This window comes from Felis catus, chromosome E2 (assembly GCF_018350175.1).
Source record: "Felis catus isolate Fca126 chromosome E2, F.catus_Fca126_mat1.0, whole genome shotgun sequence".
Classification (NCBI taxonomy): domain Eukaryota; kingdom Metazoa; phylum Chordata; class Mammalia; order Carnivora; family Felidae; genus Felis; species Felis catus.
In genome coordinates, this window is record NC_058382.1 from 46458016 (window position 1) to 46479059 (window position 21044).

Below are 21044 nucleotides of genomic sequence, written 5' to 3' on the forward strand. Positions count from 1 at the left end.
AGTGTTACTGAAAGACAGATGCTTGTAGGGACTGCTTATGTCTCACACCTGGAATGTTAAAAAGCTTTCAGGCGGATCTGTTTGGGTGAAAGATGTCCTTTTCTGTAGAGGAGGGGGACTAGGAGGGAAGTGGGACCTCCCCGCCTCATCCCATGTGAGCAGGAACACCCACTTCTGACTGTACTTCCAGATGCCTTAGATGATGCTTCCAAGTCCACAAGATAGTCTGTTCCGAAGAGCAAACCTCTGAGTCCCCTTCTTCCTCCATCAAAGCCTTCCTCTTTTTTACTGACCTTGGCTTTTTTCACCTTTGCCCATCAAATAGTCTGTTGTTAAGACCCTGTGACTTACTCTGTCCCCTCCCCCCGCTCATTCTCAGTAGCATACTGAGTTAGACTCATTATTTTCCTCTACTACTTTGTTTTTAACAGAGGGGGAAATAAAACACCCTTCTTGGTTTCAAGAACCTTCTATTTTGCATGCCTCTTCTTTCCAGAACATTCCAGTTTGGTGTGAGGTTAAACTGTGCAAAATACTGTTTGAAAGAAGGGAGAAAAAGAGAAAGGAACTTGTCAAAATGCATTTGTTAGATCACGTTTTAAATGAAGTACAATTGAAGGTAGTTTTTGTCCAAAGAAAGGAAAAACCCCTGCAAATCCGCTGAGCTCCCAGAGAGTGCGCCTCCTTTGTCGTCGCCCTGACATTGAAGTGTAATTTTTCATGGTTATTTGGACTGGAAAATGGGGGGGGGGGAGAAGGGGAGAGATGGGTCTGCGATTATTTCCCATAAATGACAACACAATCCCATCACGCTCCGCTACAAACATGCTCAGGGAATTTGCCCTTTTTTACATTTCATGTGTGGAAGCAAAGCGCCAGTCCTGGCCCTGGAGAAATCAGGGGAGCTAATCCCTGCTGAATTCAGTTTCCTCAGAGTTCTGGGACAGAGCTGGATTTCCCGTGGAGTGTGGATTCCGAAACCATTTCAGGGTTGGGTTTGTGTTTTACAAACTGGAACTCACATTTTTCAGTTATTAAAAAAAAAAAAAGAAAGAAAAGAAAAGAAAAGAAAAGAAAAGAAAAGAAAAGAAAAGAAAAGCAAGAAAGCAAACTCTTCCTGTGAATAGCCACCAGGCGAGTCAGCGGACATATTTAGTTCCGTTGTGCTCTGTCACCGCACATTGGCTTTTATCCTTTTCTGCGTTTCTGCAGGGGGCAGCCCAGGTGCTTTTGCTAAGAACACAGATAAATGGAACTTGTTGCAATCCTGGCTGTAGGCGGTTCCTCCCTTTTTCTCCTCCCTTGACCCCCACCCACCCCCTTAATTTTAGCGCGGTTTTGACAGACTGTTCCGATTGACCAAGTGGCCTCGCCCAGGAGAGGGAAAATGGCAGGACCTGTCCCTCGCCACACAACGGCAGCATTTTTCACTTTGTGCTCTGGCTTTCTGTGTGCCGTTTGCTTAGGAGAACGGCTCAAAGAGGGGAAATTTTCTCTGGGAGGCCTAAACAGGCCCTGGCGGCGATGGACCCATAAAACGCGCTCTCCTTTCAGTGCGCAAGGTGGAGGTGAAGTTAAGTAAAAAGCAAAGGGAGAGCCTCCCCCAGGCTTGCGTCCTTGCTGCGGCTGACCTTGCTCTACCCAGCAGGGGCTGCGCAGGGCTGCAGCATGCCCAGCCTCCCCAGCCTCCCTCCTGCCACACAATCCCCATTTTTCTTGTTTCTATAAACAGTGGCACGATCTTCAAATATACAAAAGCATAAATGGTCTCTATTCTCCAATTATTCATTTTAATAATACCCGGAGTTGCCTTCAGAGTGTTGATTCTTTTAGCCTGCTGCCAGAAGGCAGGGTCGTGGGGGTGGTGGCCAGGGAAACAGGGTCAAGGGTGGAGCAGTGAGGAGGCCGAGGTCCTCCAGCACTGGGTTTTCCTGCAGAGCTTCTCCCGAAGCCCCTCTCGGAAGGCTGGCCGGCCCCCCGCCACCTTCCAGGCTCTGTCCAGAAACTCCAGGCCCTGCGGCCCCAGGTGTATTTGGTAAGTGAACACCTAGTGGTCAAAAGAATTCTTGTGGGAAAATGATCACTTAAAGGATTTGCGCTCATCCCTGGGGGGAAAGGGAGTGTATCTCCAGTGGAGCACGTCCTCCGCTTCCTCTACTGCTCACATCCCCCTTTCTCTCAGAGGAGTGACGTCCACGTGTAGAAATGTCACCTTTAGAAGGCAGTTTTGTTTAAAACAACCGGCTAGCGCTTTGGCCACGTTATTTTTTAAAAAGGGACCAGGGTGGGCACATGCCCCGCAGCAGCACCAGGCTGTCCCCACCCCAATAGCTCTCCCCAGTTGGTAGAGAAGGGTCCTTGGCAGGATGGCCTGGCCTGGCTCGGAGCTTAGGGTGGTAAGCAAATGGATAATGTGAAGACAAGGGCCGCCAGGAGGGTGCTCTGTCCTTTACATCCTGTGCAAGGCAGGGACCTCAGGGAGGCCTGGGCAGGCAGGAGTGCGGGAGGCCCGTTTGCCCATCGTCTGTGTGGGGAGCCTACTTTTCACCTTGGGCTCTGCTACTGCACTGGAGTTCTGATGTCGGCCGGAAAAGAAACGGAATCTTCTCTTGAGAAGGTGAATAAACGAATGCTCCAGCCTCGAAGCCCCTGGGGGCCTGCTGTACCCCCTCACCCTCATTCTTTGCCCCTTTAAGCTTTCCTGCCTGGACTGTGATGGGTTATATTTCAAAATGTTGCACTTGCCAGTGTCAGTATGGATTTCTGGACCCTTCATCTGGTGATTCGGTATTTCCCTCAGTATCCTGTTAAGATGTAGAAAATGGAATGGACACATTTTGCCTGCAATTAAAAGTAATACTCAGGGGATTACCCACAAAGAACTTTGAAGGAGGTTTTACGTTTCCTGTTCCACGTGTCTGCATGAAAACATGCAGTCACCTTTATCAAGATGCTAAGTATAAGGTGTGTTAAGAGAACGATATGCATTTGTGGTAAGCAAAACCACCTTGATCTAAGGGGGGAAATGTTCTGGGGCTGCGGTATTTGTCAACCAGAAAACCTCATCACTCGAAGCTGTGTCTTGTGCAGTTTCCAGCCACGCTGTCAGGGCTGGAAAGACACCATTGGAATAAAACCATGGAGTAAATGTTTGAGGAAATATGTTTGGGAATGATGCAGAATGGATTGCTGCATCCTGTATCTGGGTGTTCTGTGCATTTGGGAATAAACCTGGGGCACATGGAGAATCACCCGCTGGTAGGCCCCGTGGTCACCATTCAGTGAGATCCCACTCGCCAAAATGTCACAGAGGGAGAACGGCATAGTTATGAACGTTGCTGCCATTTAACTCTTCTTCCTTGGCTTTGAGAGGCAAGACAAGACTAGGGGTGAAGAGCTGGGAGCAGCAAGGTTGGATGTCCGTCAGCATTGTCAATCACATCCTGTTAAAGTTACTGTTTTAGCAGAATTTTAACGTGCTAGATCTTATTAGAAACAAGTGGTGTAGACCTTAGCAGTCCTCTTTTACATAGTGGCATTTGATTTGACCTGTGTTTGGAAAAGAAAGCATGCATGTTCTGTAGAGTATATACAGCCAGTAGAGGTTTCTTGTGGATAACAAAAGGCCAAGAGGATTGGGCACGCTGGAGGGTTCTGCCCTTGTTTTCCAATTGCACCAACCAACCTTGCAAAAAGACAGCAGATTGGCCACAGTGTCCTACGCCGAGTCTATGGCCACAGGGTCCAGCATCTGCACACGAGTTACAGAAATAAGACAAGACACCGTCATGGAGTCCCTCCTGCTCTCCATCAAGAGAGATCCCAGCCTAAGTGGCTGCCACCTTCCGTGGTACTCCTGCTGGCCCTCATGTTGCAGGCCTTGCTTGCTTCGCGGTTGTCCTTGGTTAATTAGGTTGAAAGTGGAGAAAGGAAAAGCTTTAACCCTATCTTCAAAGTAGGCAGATTGGTTATTTTGTTTTTCAAAGAAGAGGTCCTATATACAATTAAAACTTGTTTCTGGTAAACCTCATTCCAGGAAAGATGAGCTTTTAACAAAAGGCTTTTGACAGCTGCAGGCTATTTCATTTTTTTTAATGCCGAATGAAAAATCAATACATTTTTCTGGGTTATACATATTCAGAACAGGCCTGATATTTCCATTATAATGGAAAGTGGGTGTCTGTGCACATCTCGCCTGTCAGAGCTGCACCACCGCATTTTCCAAGCCACTGCTAAATATTTCAAACCTGATTTGATTGTGGTTCATGACAGCTAATGTTTCTCAGCTCTTGAGCCTGCCGACAGGCAAATGCACTTTATTTCACCCCCACCCTCAAATATGGCTCACCCCAAAGAAAAAGGAAAGAACAGTTTCATTCTTCAGGGATCCCAGATTGTTGTATTATTTAAGTAACGTGATCGCCTGAGAGCCTTGGGTACAGACACCCTGATTCTTAGGAGAATTTCCAAAATTCTGTCACAACGAGGCACTATTGGGAGCTTTGTCAGGTTTGGGGGAAGGTTTGAATTGTTCTACATTATCCTGTTAAGAGTTAGGAACAGAGGGACTAGTCTTAGCCATTGATTGACTCCCCTTCCTTCAAGTCTGTAAGCAATTGGTAAAAAACACCCAGTGGACGCAGCTCCCGGCCCCAGTTATTTGGTGAACGGTGTTGGTTTTGGGGGCAACTGGCAAGTTCTCTGGGTATCGCATTTGGGGAGTGCATGCGGCCGGGGTGAGTGCAGACTGTATGATGATGCCACCTCTGTGCTTACTTCTGCCTGGTGCTCCTTTCACATACCCGTTTCCAGGTTGTTCATAAAATTGTTGCAAATCTCCGCGGGGCTGCCACTTGGCACGCACACCTCCTCTGGGAGCAGGTTTCACCCTAAGTCGCGAATCTCGCGGTCACCTTCGCCAACATGATACGTAGAAGGTGTGTTAAGACAACCGTTCGCATTTGTGGTAAGCAAAACCACACTGACTGAAGGGGAACTTTCTGGAGCTGCAGTATCATCTCCTCAAAAACCTTAGCTGCCCCCAAGAACCCTTCCCTCTTAGAATTTATGTAGCTGCTGAAATTCTTACACCTGAGGGCTCTGTCCTTAGCCAGGAGACATGAATGAGCAGGGCTAGGTTTGTCCCGAGTGCTAGTCAGTGCTGTCTGGGAGAAGCCATTGTCAAAAGGAGGTAGTGACGGAAATAGATTTTTTTTTAAGACCTTCAGCCAATGGAGGCTGAAGTTTTATGTGGAGTTTGAAGGCAGAAGAGATACCAGGAAGACTTCACAGTTATTCAAGATTTGCTTGTGTTTTCCTAGCCGTTTAACATGAAAATACATTCACATAGGAGGGGTGCCTCGGTTTGAGGGCCACTGTGGGGTGTATCCATCCAAGTCGCCTTCTGCTGTAGCGGGTTTAGAAGCACCTTCTCTGAAGTCTTCTGAAAAGCAGACGTTCTGTCTGGGTTGCGCTGGGCCTGCTGCCCCCTGGCAGGAACGGGGCTGGGGGGGCGCAGGGAGCAGAGATGACCTCCTCACCCAGGTCCTGGCTCTGCCCTTGAAAAAACACTCCTGGGGTGTTCTGCTTGGTTCTGAAATACCGCTAGACTCTTGGAGAATAGATGGTTTTGATTTGTCTGTTGCAGCCTTAAACATGGCAAAGTGGCTGCTGGGTGTCTTAGGGAAGGGCAGCAACTTCGTCATCGGAGGGAAAGACAGGATTTTCCAGATAAAACCAGATCGTCGGCCCTTCAAGTCTTCACTTGTTCCCACCATCTGTCAGTAGCTGGTATTATATATATATTTAAAACATCGACGCCTGTAATGACCCCGGCCCTTTGCCCCTGAGCTCACGGGTGGAAAATGCAATCTGTGATCTGTGAGAAATTGCCACCCCCTCCCCCCAACCCCGTGCTCCGTCAATGCGTGGGTGTCAAATACACATTCCTAAAGGGAATACAGGCTGGATAACCAGTGCCAGCAGCGCGGAGTGTGGATACGCTCTCTGTTAAAACGCTGGATGCCATCGCACCCCTGGTCCCCATGTGGTTCCAGTGCAGGGGGACGAGGTGAGGCCTGGGTCTTAGTGAGTGGGCTTTCTTTAGGCTTTCGTAACCAATCAAACAGACCCCGCCTGCAAAGCATTGTGGGTCTGAGCTGTCCAGACAAATTCGTACTTTGTATCTCTGTTTTTTAATCATTTTTCTGGCTTTATTGGTATTCAGAGCTCACAGTTTTCTGGTTACTGTCAGCCTGGGCTTTCATCCATTTTAAAGAGCTATTTTTCCTCTTGCTGTTGATGATGATGGTATAAAGACAGATGGTGTAACTGCTTATGAATGTCCTATTTTATTTCCCCAGGACCAGACAGTTCACTTGAAGACGTATATTATTTCCACATGCTCAGGTTGGGCAGCCCAGACGGTGTCTGCTTCCTGCAGCTAGCTGCCCTTCCAGGCCTCGCCATGCAGAGGGCGACACCTGTAGGTCATAGGTGGAACTGCAGCGAAGTGCCTGCTCAGCCGAATGGGACCTGGTTTTCCGTTGGGGGTGACACTGGTCCTCTTGCAAAGGAAGCTGTTTCCTAATAACTTCTTCTTCCAGGAGTTTCTTAATCATTTCTTCTTCCACCAAGCATATAACAGCCTGTTAGTGAATGAGTGACAAATGATAGTAGGAGCTGAAAAAGAAGAGGATTTGATTTTTAAATCTTAAAAAAAAAAAAAAGGTGGAGGGAGGGAAAGAGAAACAAAATAAGTTCCTGAATTAACCTCTGCCCTCCAGCTTCCCAGTGGAATTTAGCTGCCTTCACTTTTCTCCTTGTAGTAGGGTAGGGAGGGAAGAAAGCAAAGAACCGAGGCTTAGAGAATGAGGGCTCCAGGAGTATTCACAAAGCACTGTGCGGTTTCCTTGTTCAGTGCATCACCGATGTGCTTATTCTTCACACTCTCTGTCTTCTGAATAAGATGTGTTTGGAGAGGCTAAAGAAGTGGGGTCAGTGCCAGAGTGACCGTGAGTTCTTAACTCTCTGCTTGGATGGCTGCAGCCCACATGATGGTGAGGAGAAGGGTGCTGGCCTTTGGAGGTGCCTCCCAGTGGGCAAATTCGTTCCTTCTTTTGTAGAGAAGCACTTCAGGCACTGTTCACCACATCAGGGTTTTGTGTATTTGCTAGATGTCAGGTTGTCTACATCAAAGGTGAAGTGTGTGTGTGATGGAGAGGAGGGGCCATTCAGCCATCTCTTCATAATCAAATTTGATTAATGTCTACATTACTAGACATAGTTTGTATCACAGCATGTACTGGGATAAATGAGTATATTTTAAGAACCTTAGCTCCTTTGGGTAGACCCAATTTAAGATTGATTGACTGAATTCTAGTATCACCATTCAAAGATGAATTTTATAATCACAGTGTTGAAGTTTTATCAAAAGTGTAAAAATGTGCATTGGACATTCTGCCTGGACACAATTAAGATTATGCATCTATAATACTGTGTAATTTACATGTTATTCTCTAATAATGCTTGTATGTAAATTTTTTTCTCTCCTGCACGATGTACAGTATTAATATGGCACTGTATATCAGATTGACTTCAAACCATGGTTGCCTGATTTTTCTCTGTTTGAACTAAGTGTGGGTATGGGGAGACTTGATGTTACCTTGCCTATGCAGTATGACCAAAGGAGACATGGAAATTACATAAGGAGGCCTATTATTTGCAGATGAAAATAAGCACTATCTTATTTTATTTGTGTTCCTCATGACTGCCTCATAAATGCCCTTTTGGTGGTAATGAAGAAAGAATGTTCCCTGACTCCTCGTTCAGTTTTCCAGTCCTCGGACTTCCATTGTCTTTTTGGGAAGAATTAGGAAAATCTGACTCTAAACAGATACTTTCTTCCTCAAGTGTTTTATAAAGCTTCTGGGGTCAATTTACTTTTAATTCCTTTTACTTTCTTTGTGTGATGAAATTTAGAAGCTATTTTCTGGAGGTTTGGGGAAGGTAACACCTTGAAACAGTGAAAAGCAGGGTCATGGCTCCAGGGACCTAGGGTGACATTGGTCTGAGCCCCAAATCCAGTACCTAGTCTCTGTGCACCCAGTCTAGTGCCAACCCCAGTGTAATGTGGGCAGCCAGGTTCTCATGTCTCTATACCTAGGAAGGTGTGCTCTTCAAAATCTGCTAACAATTTTGTCGTTCACCCACCTCCGTTTGCTTTGCCTGCCTTATTCATTCATTTAGCCTATTCTTTTTTTCTTTTTTCTTTTTAAGTAATGTCTACACCCAGCATGGGCTCGAACTCACGACCTCGAGATCCAGCTGCTCCACAGAGGGAGCCAGTCATGTGTCCCTCGTTTAATCCATTCTTAATGAATGTTTTGGATAATGATCCTGAGGGCCAGGAAAGTAAGAGAGAAATGTCTCGCTTCCTTGGCCTCAGCATTTAGAATATCTCTCTTCTTCCTCCCGACTTGAGTAACCTTGTGTTTGAAATGACCATTCTTCTGTCTCTATCAAAGCATTGTGTGTTGAGCTGGAGAGAATTTCCATGGCTAGTTTTAAACCATTGGTGGGTAAAGAATGGACTGACTTCAAAAGGAAAATATATGATTCTGTTACAATTTTTCCCCCTTTCTCTACGAATCTAGCACCTTGCCACTGATGCCTGGCACACCTACAGATGTTGTTTGTTTTCTAGAACTCTTCACATTAACAAAATCCTCTCAGTGATATTCTGTGACTCTTGAGACTATGAGTGACTTAAAAAAAAACCCTCCTGCCGTGGTCTGGCCTGTGCACTGTGAGGCCTCTGAAGGGTCAGTGATAGGGTCTAGTCTAGTTCAAATCCATAACGCACTGGGGTTGGAGCCAAGCAAGAGCTACCATGTGGTTCCTGTTTTGCATTTTCGGGTGGAAAAGACACATGCAACTTAAGGCATTTAGATGGAGTTATTTCTTCAACAGGATTGAGAGAAATACCTAAAGTCCCCATGTCTAGAGCGAGTCATTCTCATGCCAGTGAGTAGGAAAGGGAAGGCCCCACTTGCTTCCCTAGACCTCAGCACATCCGGAGTGCAGTCAGCCTCTCGAGGGCCATAGGGAGAGAGGAGGCACAGTCGTTGGCCTCTGTGTGCTGTGCTTGGTGATTCTTTGGACTAGGAGCCAAGAATCCTTCATCTTCTGTCTACTTTTAATCCTTGACATTTTGCTTTTCTTCTGTTTCAGAAGAAGCCATTGAAGATGTTGAAGGGCCCAGTGAAGCGCCTGCTGACCCAGAGGAGCTTGCTAAAGACCAGGAGAGTGGAGGCGAGAAAGACCAGAGCAAGTGGACAGGTAGCGTGTGCGCTGCCCTCAGGGCCCTGACATCTGTCTCTCCTGGAAGAGGGAGGCCGACGGGTCAGGGAGCAGATGCATCCTTAATGTGTCCAGAAAAACTGTGTTGGCTCTGTGCAGCGAGAGAAGGATTTGGGTTTTGCTTTTTTGAATGGTCAGCATCATTCTCCTTCTGTCTGGTTGTGTTGAAGAATTTTTAAAGCTTTTTCTTTAAATGGCCCAAGAGCCAGCTTGTTTATTGAGCATCCAGGTGTCTGGCTCTGTGCCAGGGGCTTCTGTGTTTTTGAGGTCACATTTCTCCAGTGTTGCTTTGTCCTCGATGTGACTCTTCCTCCATGGAAGGTCCAGTCCCCTAGTCCTCCTGCCCCTAGGCCCAGTGGAAGGCTTTGTCCTGCAGACCTTGACTGGGATCACTCCCAAAACTCTGAGGGGTCAGCAGTGAAGGGTGGGCTCCATCCTGCATTCAGGGGCCTGGATGGGCTCTGCACATTTTGTGTCCTACCTTGTCCCCAGGGCCAGCGCCCACCCCCTGAAATGCACCCAGAGTGGGGCAGGCAGTGAAGCCAGGCAGAAGGACGTGTTACCAAAAGCAGAAGAAGTTGAAGTCGGGAAAGGAAGTGCTATTTCTGGAAAACTTGATGTTGTGAGAAGGGGAACAGGCATCTCTCGTGATGATGGGGTTGCTGTATTGGAAGAAAGAAGAGCGGAGACTGAGAAGAAAAGCTTGGGTGTTTTGAGAAGTAGCAAAGTTGTTTCTGAGAAGACTTCTCAGAACAGATAAGTCTCCCAGAAACCACCACAGTTATTAGAGGAAACGATATGACAGGGAACAGAAATTATTTTATTTGGTCAACCTAATTCTTAAGGCCTTTTGTTATTAATATTGTAATACTTTGTATTTTTTCGAGAAAATATTTACCTTCTGGAGTCTGTATTGGTTGGGCCTTTGTTACTTTTCCAGGCACGGCTGTTCTTAAATCATGTTCAGTGTTGGCCTTCACTATTTAAACAAGATACAGAATCTTGGAGAGAGGCCAGGGAGAGCCATGAAAATGACTGAAAGCTGAGAAATATTGCCTCTGAAAAGAGGCTGAAGAAATTGGGGCTATTCAGTCTGTAAAAGAGAAATTTGAGAGGCAGCTTAACAGCTTCCAAATTTGAAGAGGGAGGGGGCGGAATAGGCGATGTGCCTCTTCAGTGTTTCCTGGGACACAGCAACAGGACCCAGCAGAGTGGGTGAACGGGCACGCTGGGTGGACTTCAGTGTCCATCCTGCTCATCGTCTCCTTTCGAGCCGGACTCTGTGGTGGCCAGGGGCCTGCGCTCCAGAGGCGCTGAGGGAGGGGGCCGAGCAAGAGTTGCAAGGGCAGACGGGGAGGCAGGGCACGGATGTCTGTTCTCCAGGGCCTCGACTGCAGAGGATTGTCCGGTGTTGCTTTGCACAGACCAATATCCCAGTTTCTGCTGTGCTGTTCGGGCGAGATGTACACGGACTTTGCAGACAGCAGTTAAACGTACCTGCTCAGAGGTGAACCGGGGAAGAGGATTTCACACGCACGGTTGGAAGGCCCAGTCACCTTCCACACCATCTGTCCTTTGTTCTCACAGTTTGGGTCCCTGGCTTCTAATCCTGGCTCTGCCACTTACTAGTTATGTGACCTTAACCTTTCTGTGCCTCAGTTTCCTCGCGTGAGACGGAGATTAAAAATAGTGCCTACTTTCCCTAGGATTTCTGTGAGGATTGTTTGAATATGGGAATCTTAGAACACTACCTGGAAAGCAGGAAGCTTTAGATTAGGCAGGTTGTTGTTGTTGTTGTTGTTGTTGTTGTTGTTGTTGTTGTTTTAATAATTTAGATAAATAAGATGAGGAAAGCTAGTACAGTTTTTCTTCAGGTCCTTTCATGTGAATGTGAAACTCTTGCCAGGAAGCATGTGGCTGCTAGGAATTTTGAGAAGCTGAGGGGGAACAACGTATGAGAACTTAGGAGGATCGTGCAGACGATATTTGGTGTGTGTTTCCTGCATTCTGTGTGCTACGGACACAGTAAACAACAGAAAGTAACTGCCACGTGCAGGATTCCTGCTGTGCGCCAGGCTGTCCCAAACACTTGGTCTGGGCTTCTCTAATTCTTACTCTGGTTTAGGGCAAGCTTTGTTCAATTAAATGACATTCAGGGTGTTTATAAATTCAGTGGGTGTGTGTCTACACGAAGCTAGTGGACCCGCTAGGCAATGAGGAGCACCGTAAAACTGAACGTGCTTTTTTAAAAAAATTTTTTTTAATGTTTGTTTATTTTTGAGAGAGAGACAGAATCCGAAGCAGGATCCAGGCTCCAAGCTGTCAGCACAGAGCCCGACACAGGGCTCAAACTCATGTGAAGTGTGAGATCACAACCTGAGTCGAAGTCAGACGTTTAACTGACTGAGCCACCCAGGTGCCCCAAAAATGAACATCTTTAATAAGGCTCACTTTCTCATTCATTCATTTACTCATTCATTCATTCATTCATTCAAGCAGCAGGCTGTGCTTTTTCTCCAAAAGCCAGAGAGGAGAGAGGCAGAGGGAGGGAATGGATGAGTAACTCAGAGGTACACCTTACGAGTTGCAGTAGTAGTAAAGAGGGAAGGGAAAATTCTTCCCTGACTCCTGCAAATGATCCTCTTTTGACCCGAAACATAATTTTGTCTATGTTGTCTGAGTGTGTAATGACAGGCTTTATTAAGGTACTTGAGCCGATTTGATCTTGGAATCAATACAGGTGGCAGTAACCTCTTCTTAGCTTTCTTTGGGATCCTTACTATTTTATATTAAAAAAAAATCTGCGTTTGTTCCATTTATTCCCCAAATTGAGCTGTTCCTATCTGATTAAATGTGATGGGGAGTGCTTCCTCCCAGCAAATAAATAAATAGTGATTTCACAATTTGTACTGTTGATTAGTGGCCGCTCACGGTGCAGATTAATAATATTTCAAATGAGCCTGGATAATTGGCATTTTCTCAGCTATTGATTATGTAGTTTTGGGTTTGTGCAGGAATGGATAATCTTTACTAAAAATTTTTAGTCATTTTTTTTTTAAATTTTTTTTTTCAACGTTTATTTATTTTTGGGACAGAGAGAGACAGAGCATGAACGGGGGAGGGGCAGAGAGAGAGGGAGACACAGAATCGGAAATAGGCTCCAGGCTCTGAGCCATCAGCCCAGAGCCTGACGTGGGGCTCGAACTCACCACGAGATCGTGACCTGGCTGAAGTCGGACGCTTAACTGACTGCGCCACCCAGGCGCCCCATAGTCATTTATTTTTATGGTGGACTAGGACTCTGGATTTCCTTTTTGGTGTCTGTCGGTCACCCTCTTTGGGTTTCTATTACTTAGATGTCAGGTCTTTTACCTCAGTTGGCAACGAAGCAAGCAAGATAGTGACTTGAATCATTGTAGCATCAATCCCACGGTCAGTGGCTGGGTCCCTACCCTGTGCAGGACCCCGAGCAGAATGCCACCGATTGCAAGTGTTCCATGAGATGACAGGTCTTGCTTTCAGGGGACATAGTCCTGAACAGCCAGGGCTTTTAGGAGCAGCCATAGTCATCAGAACAGTGTTCCCGTAGATCAGTGCTGTCCCTTGGAACTTCCTGGGCTGAGAAAAATGTTCAGTGTCTACACTGTACAATGCAAAAGTCACTAGCCACTGTGGCTGTTAAGCACTTGCATTGTGGCTAGTGCCCGTGAGGAACCAAATTTTAAATTGTGTTTAATTGTAATGAATCGAAATGTGGCTCTTTAAATATGGACAGTGCAGCCACAGAAACTCAAAAGGAGTTAAAACTCACCCTGAAAGTACACATCACAGGTACACTGAGCTTTTAAGTGTGTGCCAGGCACTGTTCTGGTGTGTCACAACTATCCTTTCCAGCACGCGTGCCGGGAGTGATGCACAAGTGCTGCTGATGTCTGCAGCCCTTTAGTTAGCCAGGTGGGGCGGGGCTCCTGAGGCCAGGGTCAGTGGCAGCTTCATCTGTTGATACTAGTTTGCCATCATTTTCTGTGTGCGCCACGATGGGAAAGAGACTTGGGAAGCCCTACACATGTTTACACATGTTATTTGGTTCCCACCCTTCACTCTGAGATGCTGTAAGTGACCCCGCCCTATCTGTCTCCCCCCCGCCACTGTGCAAGGAAGTCTCTCTCCCCCCTGCCACTGTGCAGGGAAGGAAACTGAGTCTGGGAGAGCTGAGCTCATGCGGGTTGCCAAGAGGCCCACAGAGAGGTTCAGATTCGTAGACTGGCCCTGCTGTTTAGGGCAGAGCCCGAGTTTATTTTTTTTTAAGTTTTGAGAGACAGAGTGAGAGAGAGAGAGAGAAAGAGAGCGCGCGCGCACGCGTGGCATGAGCGGGGGAGGGGCAGAGAGCAAGGGAGACAGAGAATCTCAAGCAGGCTCCATGTTATCAGTGCAGAGCCTGATGCAGGGCTCTATCCCACGAAACTTGAGATGATAACCTGAGCCAAAATCAAGATTTGGACGCTTAACCAACTGAGCCACCCATGTGCCCCAGAGCCTGAGTCCCTACCAGTACTCTGTCCCACCTCTCTAAGAATGGGATTTTTCTGTGTCATCATTTGATTTTGCTTCCATCTCCATTCTGAGTTTGGAGAGTGGCGTTCTCCTAAAGTTGTACAGTAGTAACGGTAACATGAGAGCCACCTGTATGTGCAAAATGAGTGGGATTGTTCACCATGAATATGGCTCCTGGTCAGTCCACATCTTAGTCTAAAAGCAGGTTGGTGAAGTGGAAAGAACTCTCTAGATTTGGAGTCAGGAAGCCCAGCACTCAGCAAATGACCTTGGCCTCTTGGAACCTTGGGTATTTCATTTGTAAAACATGGGTGGGTGACACCCACCACCACACCTGGGTTCCATGATGAGGGTCGTGAGGGTTCCATGATGGCAGGTGGTGGTACACATATGTACAAGCCCTTGGTAAACCCTCCGGAGGTCACATCTACTCATGGTGAGTGTAAAGCACTCTTGTGGGCCAACGGAAGGTGCAGGAATGTTCTTTGAAGCTGAGTCTCTTCTCTAATGCGCAGCAATTTCCACCATCCAACTTTGTGGTTTTCTCTTTTGAAACATGAAAACGATCCCTCTTTCTCTTTTAGCGCTATGGATTTAAAAGTGTGTGTTCTAGATTGAAGAGCCCCCAGTGTCAGCAACTGAACAATAATTAATGCAGTGATTATCCAATCAACCATTAATTGCTATAAATTAAGTGATATACAATTAATGTGATGCTTTATCACCAATAATTAGGGGAAAAAATTGAACTCTTGGCAAAGAGTCGTAGCAAGGTGGTTATTTAAATCCTGTAGCCGCCATGGTTTCCAGCCACAGAGCACTAAACTGGGTCTAGTTAAACTAATTTGAGACGAGATGACCAGGGGGTGTTGGTGCTTTAAAAAACAAAGATGGGGCAATAGCTCCACTGAAAATGACAACATGACAATGCTTCAGCAATCCCCCACTGATGTCCATGTATGTATTTTTGTAAAATTTTGAGTTAGAGTTGTAGTTTGAGTGTTGTTTTCTAGGGGAATGGCTTGAAGGGATTTTATTTTATTAATTAATTTTTTTTTTTTTAAATCCACGATGCTCACCTAACACAGAGCAATTAGTGCAGTGGAGCGTCCCTGATTTGAATCTATGGAAGATTGCTATTAAAGGAGGTATTAGCAGCACGGCAAGGTCTGGGCGACTGTGAGGGAAAAATGTGTTTATGGAATATGGTGCTGGCAGGCATGATTTCAATCGGGTTTGACATGTTTAACATAAATGTATAGTGTACGGCTCTTGCTGCATATGAATAATTCCTACAGACCCACTGCCTTTCTAATTACTGAGGTTGAAAAAAAGCAGGTCAGGCACATCCTAGTGGAAATCTATTACCAGCCCTCCCCCTATTCTCCCTGTTGTTTATAGCTTTGTATAAATAGGGATGCCATTGTATGGGGGAACTTAATGCCTCAAGTGTAATCTGTGACAGAGACTGGAAAGGGGCTGAAAAAATCCCTTTTTATTTTCCTTTTTTTTTTTTTTTTTTTTTTTTTTTTTGAGTCCATTAAGACAAAAGAAAGTGCATGCTGAGACGAAGCATTATGTTTGGAAAAGCACTTACCTGCTAGGAGTCAGAAGCCCAGGGCTCAAGGCCAAGATTAGCTGCTCGACCTTAGGTCTCTGGTCTTCAGTTTCAAAATCTGTAAAATGGCAGGTTTGGACTGAATAGGTTCTTGCAGTTCTGGAACTCCACAGTAGGGCAGAAACTTGGAGAATATTCATTTCTAAAGTTGGAATGCCGGTAACTTAGAAAGATTTCCTCTAGTCTCCGACTAATGGAGATGGCATGGGTCAGGAGCCTGCCTAAGGGATTCACACAGGCCCCTTAGGCTTTTTCCATGAGGGTCAGACAGTACCAGGCCGCCTTTCTTGGTGGGATGTTAGAGTACCACACTGGTCCTGTGTGACTAGGGTCCATCATGCTGTGTTGGCAGAGCCCTGTGTGATGACAGCAGGGAGGAGCCCTTGCAGATTCGAATGGGTACCTTTGAGTGGCTCCCCCATCCCAGCTCTGTGTTGGGCTGGAAACCAGGCTATTCTTCACCACCACCCTCCATAGAAGTTATTTCAGCCTAAGTCTATGTCCTTCTGGCATTTGGTTCCATTTTTCTACCTCACCCAAAAGTAAATTTGTCATTGCAGTAGGGTGTGTGTGAGGGAATGAATGCTGGGAGCCTGGCTCGCATGGCTTCTTTGTGGTTCACATTCTTGCCAACGGAAACCATTTTTGGTTTTACGTTTCACACACGGATGGGAATTGTGCAGCTATGTGGGCTTTTCCAGAGTCCTCTGTTCCCCTCCCCCACCGCCACTCCCCACCTTTTTTTTTTTCCAGGCCACTTTCAGTATAACTTGGCTGTTTAAAGTCACTGCAGGCAGAATTCTGCCTCACAATTGGAAACAAACCATTCAAACTATTTTTATGTTGGAAAGCAAAAATAGATATAGGGTGTGGTGTATATCTGGACTCGCCTGAGTTCCAGTAATACAGAGGTCTTGGCTTTGAGAATTTATATTGTAAATTGTAAGAGGGGGAAAGGGACCACATCAGTTGAGAAAATATTTTTTCACGCAGTAACAAAATTAGCGAAGATAAACTAAGGCAGATACGGAATGAGCAAAAAAGTAAAGAACTTTCTTCGAGAAGGGACGCCATACGTAATCACATAGCTGTGGCAATAATGTGATGAGAATTCTCATCAAGGTATGGATAAAGGGTAGTGGAAATGTAGATTAAGGAGCAAATCATTCTTTCACCACTACTGAGAATACCTTCTAGAGCGTATTATTCTTGCAAAGTGGCTGTGTGAATCATCTTGCTTTGTTTCACTTTTAGCTTTTGTGCCAATGAGGGAAGCACCTCTGTTATCAGAATCATGATCATGATTTAAGAAAAAAATTGCATAGTGCCTTTCTCAGGGGATATCCGAGCATTTTCATTAGGCTCCCACAGACTTTCTGGCTTGATGTTCTCTGTGTTTTGCAGACTAGAGAAGCATGGCACGTAGATGGTGAACACCTAGTTGTCAGATTTGTGATCAAACCCCAATTTGCCTTGTGGATCAGGGATATAGTCCCCACATCATAAAGCTAAAGAACACATAATGTAATTGCTTTCTTTTATTATATGAAGATTGGAGAAGACTTGAAGATCCTTTTTCTGTAGTTGTCGAACAGGATCATGAGCTCTTTATGATCTGAGCTTGTGGTATTCATTCATTTTTGTTTGTTTGCTTAATATATTAGACTTATTTTTTTAAGTTTATTTTGAGAGAGAGAGAGCGTGCACGTGTACACACTCACAAGTGGGGGGTGGGGCAGAAGGAGAGAGAGAATCCCAAGCATGCTCTGCACTATCCGTGCAGAGCCCAATGTGGGACACAAACTCAATGAACCACGTGGTCGTCACCTGAGCCAAAGTCAGACACTTAACCGACTGAACCACCCAGGTGCCCCTAGACTTTATTTTTTAAGAGCCATTCTAAGTTTACAGTAAAATTGAGAGCGAGGTACAGGGGTTTCCTATGTACTCTCTGCCCTCACATATGCATAGGTGCCCCCATATCAACATTACTCACTAGAATGGTACTTTTTCTTTTAAACCAGTGATAAATCATTAATATATCAAAAATCACCCACAGTCCATAGTTTATCTTAGGATTCACTCTTAGTGTTATACATTGTGTGGATGTTGACATATGTCCGTCACTGTATCACACAGAGTATATCCCCTGCCCTAACAGTCTTCTGTGTTCTGCCTCTTCTTCTCACCCCAGTGTAGCTAGCATTCATTCATTTCTCTAATCTCCAGCACTTAGCAAGTGCCTGATACTGTTTGAATGTTTCATTAACAATCGATTTGGTAAAATAGCATGATTACAAACACTTTCAAGTCCAAGCTATTCTGTTCTACTCTTTAGACGTCAAACCCATGGGTTAATAGGATCGTTGCTCCATGTTAATGTACAGGAAAGGCAAATTTAGGGTGTCCATGCTTCTTTAAAAACCAGGCTTCTCCCCTCATGCCATGGCCACACATGGAACCATATTATTTCCCAGAGATACTTCTAAAAACGAAACCATAGCAACAATGTTTGATCTCTTACTACGTGCTAGACTCTGTGGTGGGCTTTGTATGCCTGATCTCTTGCCTCACAGAAACGCTGTGAGTAGACACTGTTATCCTACTGACAGATGAGGAAACTGAGAGCTCAGTGTAGTCAAGTAAAATGTTCGAGGTCACACAGCCAGGTTGTGGAACCAGGGTGTGTGTGGCCAGCACTGCAAATCACTGTGCTTTGTTTCCTACCAAGGGAAGCTGATGCTTTTGTAGAAAGGGAACTAGGTCTTAGGAAAACAGAAAGTGACATGTGGAAAACATGAATTCTTAAGGATTCCCTAAACGTGCACTAGGACCACATCTTGACCCTTTTGCACAGATCATTTGTCCTAGCCCTTTGGAGCACTTTGAACAAACTGCACATGGGGACTCGGTACTGAGAGAAGCATTGACATAAATCCCCCTCTCTCTGTACTGTGCAGAATTACCAAAGGAGACATTTCAGTCTTCTTGGTACTTTAAACCCACAGGAGAAAGTAGAGAATCATTGCCATTTCCCAGCCTTACAGGCAGGGGCCTGAGTGATGTCTTTCTTCCCCAAGTACAGATTTTCACACTCTCATGCTGAACCTGGACTGGCAAAACAAAAAACAAAAACAAAAAAACCAATCCAACAAACAAAAATAAGAAACAAACAAACCCTGGACAGCTGGGCAGATCATGGGGGGAAGTTGACTTGAAAGGGTAGTGAGAATTTCACTTCAGAGTTCTTGGTGTCTGTCACCATGCTGCATCTGGATTTTATGTGTTTATTTTCACAGGTTCACTTTCATTCTGAAAATGCATCAAGTATCTTAGGAAAATAGGTTTGGAATAGAGAAAAAACTGGAAGAGTATTGTTATATTTCCAATCTTTGGGAGACTGTGCTGTGCTGGGGCTCAGAGACCCTAACTAACCTAATTAATGTTCAATTTGATGGGGACTGGATGAACTTCTGTTAATTAACTTTGGCCTGGTCTCTGAATGACACACATTGCCCCCTTGTTTTGACCTACATTTCACACCTCTGGACTATTTCCTCTTGTCAGTTCAAGGGTCTCTGAGGTCCTTCCCGTTCTGGTTTTCTCCAAATCCGTGGTCTTCATAGTCCTGTAATTAAGCCAGGGGGCAGAGTGACAGTGCAGCCCCTAGCTTCTCCTCTGACCATGGCCATTCATCCTCATGGGACACTGTGACCACAGCTGCCCATGGCGTCTCTGCACAGCTCAAGAGGCTGTGCCAGAAGAAGCCAGGATACTTTGGGCAGGTGGGGGGGGGGGGGACTCAAAAGAGGCCAGAAGCAGGCAGGCTGACTTATACCTTAAAGTGAGGAGACAGGGCTTGGCCCTTTGGTCCCCAGCTCCTGGCACACAGGCTAGGCTCATGGTGGCAGCCCAGTGTCTAGAAATCATTAAATAAACTGACAGCAGATGTTGGTCTAAACGAGGCAGGGGCTGGTGGCTCTGTTTGGACTGGTGGTTCCTTCACAAACCTGATACAGAGGGAGCAAGGTATCTCAAAATCAAATTGTAGGATGGCCTTTTGGGAGCTCAACTCAGTACAGTTAAGCAGCCTTATGCATATTTCAACAAGGAATTAGTGGAACAGATTGATGCCTCTGATGTAGGGCTTAACACTATTTTCTCCCCAAAGATGCAGGGTGAGAACACTAGCCATCAGTCCACATGGGCCCACCATCCCTCCCTGAGTCTGCTTACTGGGAAAGCAAAGACCCCACATGGTGTAGTCCTCCCTTCCCAGATGGCTGACGTGTATACACAGGGGCCAGGATGGATCTCTGCATCCTTGTCAGGGCTGAAGCAAAGGGAACCCTTGGCTGGTGTGGCCTGCAGGTGCCAAGACCCAGGACGCCAGCACTGAAGAGATGCTTCCTCCTCCTGCAAAGTGGAAAGACCCCATAGGTGTCTGCCCTCTTTTCCCAGAGGTTTTCCAAGACACATGGAAAGAACGAGACTGCCATATGCAAGGCATTGTCATTATTTTGGATTATACTACCAACAGAGGATGTGGAAGTTATTCCTTCTGAATTTCTGACTTTGAGAATGTGTCTACATTTGTTTTAGAGGGGGCATGTTCCCTGAGGGACATCCATATTTAATCTTTCACTTTTGGTCTGAGGAGGGAAACCTGTAGCTTTGAGACCAGGCCTGGTTTTCTTCCATGAGCACAGATGATGAGAGTGTGTTGTTGGCAACAGTCATTTGGAAGTGGACTGGCCGATCCACCCACACCTGCCAGGCCCCTCGTTTAATTCTGGTCTCCATCAATTACAGAAAGCTTTGACTCTGATGGCAGTTCTCAAAGTATGGTCCATGGGCCATTAGCATCACTTAGAAACTCACTAGAAATGCACAGTCTCTGAATCAGACGTATTTGAGGATGCGGGTGTGTGTGTATGTGTGTGTGTGTGTGTGTGTGTGTGTGTGTGTGTGTGTGTGTGTGTGTGTAGCCTGCTCTCTCTGTTTTATCAAACCCTCCCAGGGACTTCTGACTCAGACTTGGGGCTGCAATCTTGTGACATGCATGAGGTTTCGAGAACTATGTCTTCTTTAACTGAATGGCAGGTCCTGAGCCCCTGCTGGGTGCGAGAGGTACTGAGCTTTCCTGAAAGGCAGAAGTGCCTAGAAGAGGCATAAGTCTTGAGTCTTGGCAGATATTATCCTGGATAGCAGGAATGGAAGTGGGACAGATCATGACCTGGGCCGAGGTCGAGTCAGGAGCTCAACCTACTGAGCCACCTAGGCACCCCTTTTCCTGCTTTTAATTTTTTTAAATGTTTATTTTTGAGAGAGAGAGAGAGAGAGAGAGAGAGAGAGAGAGAGAGAGAGAGAGAGAATGAACGCGAGCGAGCAGGAGTGGGGGAGGGTCAAAGAGAGGGAGACACAGAATCTGAAGCAGGCTCCAGGCTCTGAGCTGGAGAGAAGCTTGGTCAGAGAAACGGAGTCACAATGAAAAGTGACTGAAGGCCTAGAA

At 46.0% G+C, this 21044-nt stretch overlaps 1 protein-coding gene across 5 annotated transcripts in view; it reads left to right on the forward strand.

Annotated features, from left to right (window-relative positions):
- ZFHX3 (zinc finger homeobox 3) overlaps positions 1–21044 on the forward strand; it is a 240549-nt gene that overhangs the window by 184324 nt on the left and 35181 nt on the right. For 4 of the 5 annotated variants that reach the window (XM_045047115.1, XM_006941677.5, XM_045047116.1 and 1 more), the window contains one exon: positions 9232–9339. In XM_045047115.1, coding sequence (XP_044903050.1) covers positions 9232–9339 — 108 coding nt within the window. The remainder of the gene's footprint in view (positions 1–9231; positions 9340–21044) is intronic. The other variant, XM_019819974.3, reaches the window with a different exon arrangement.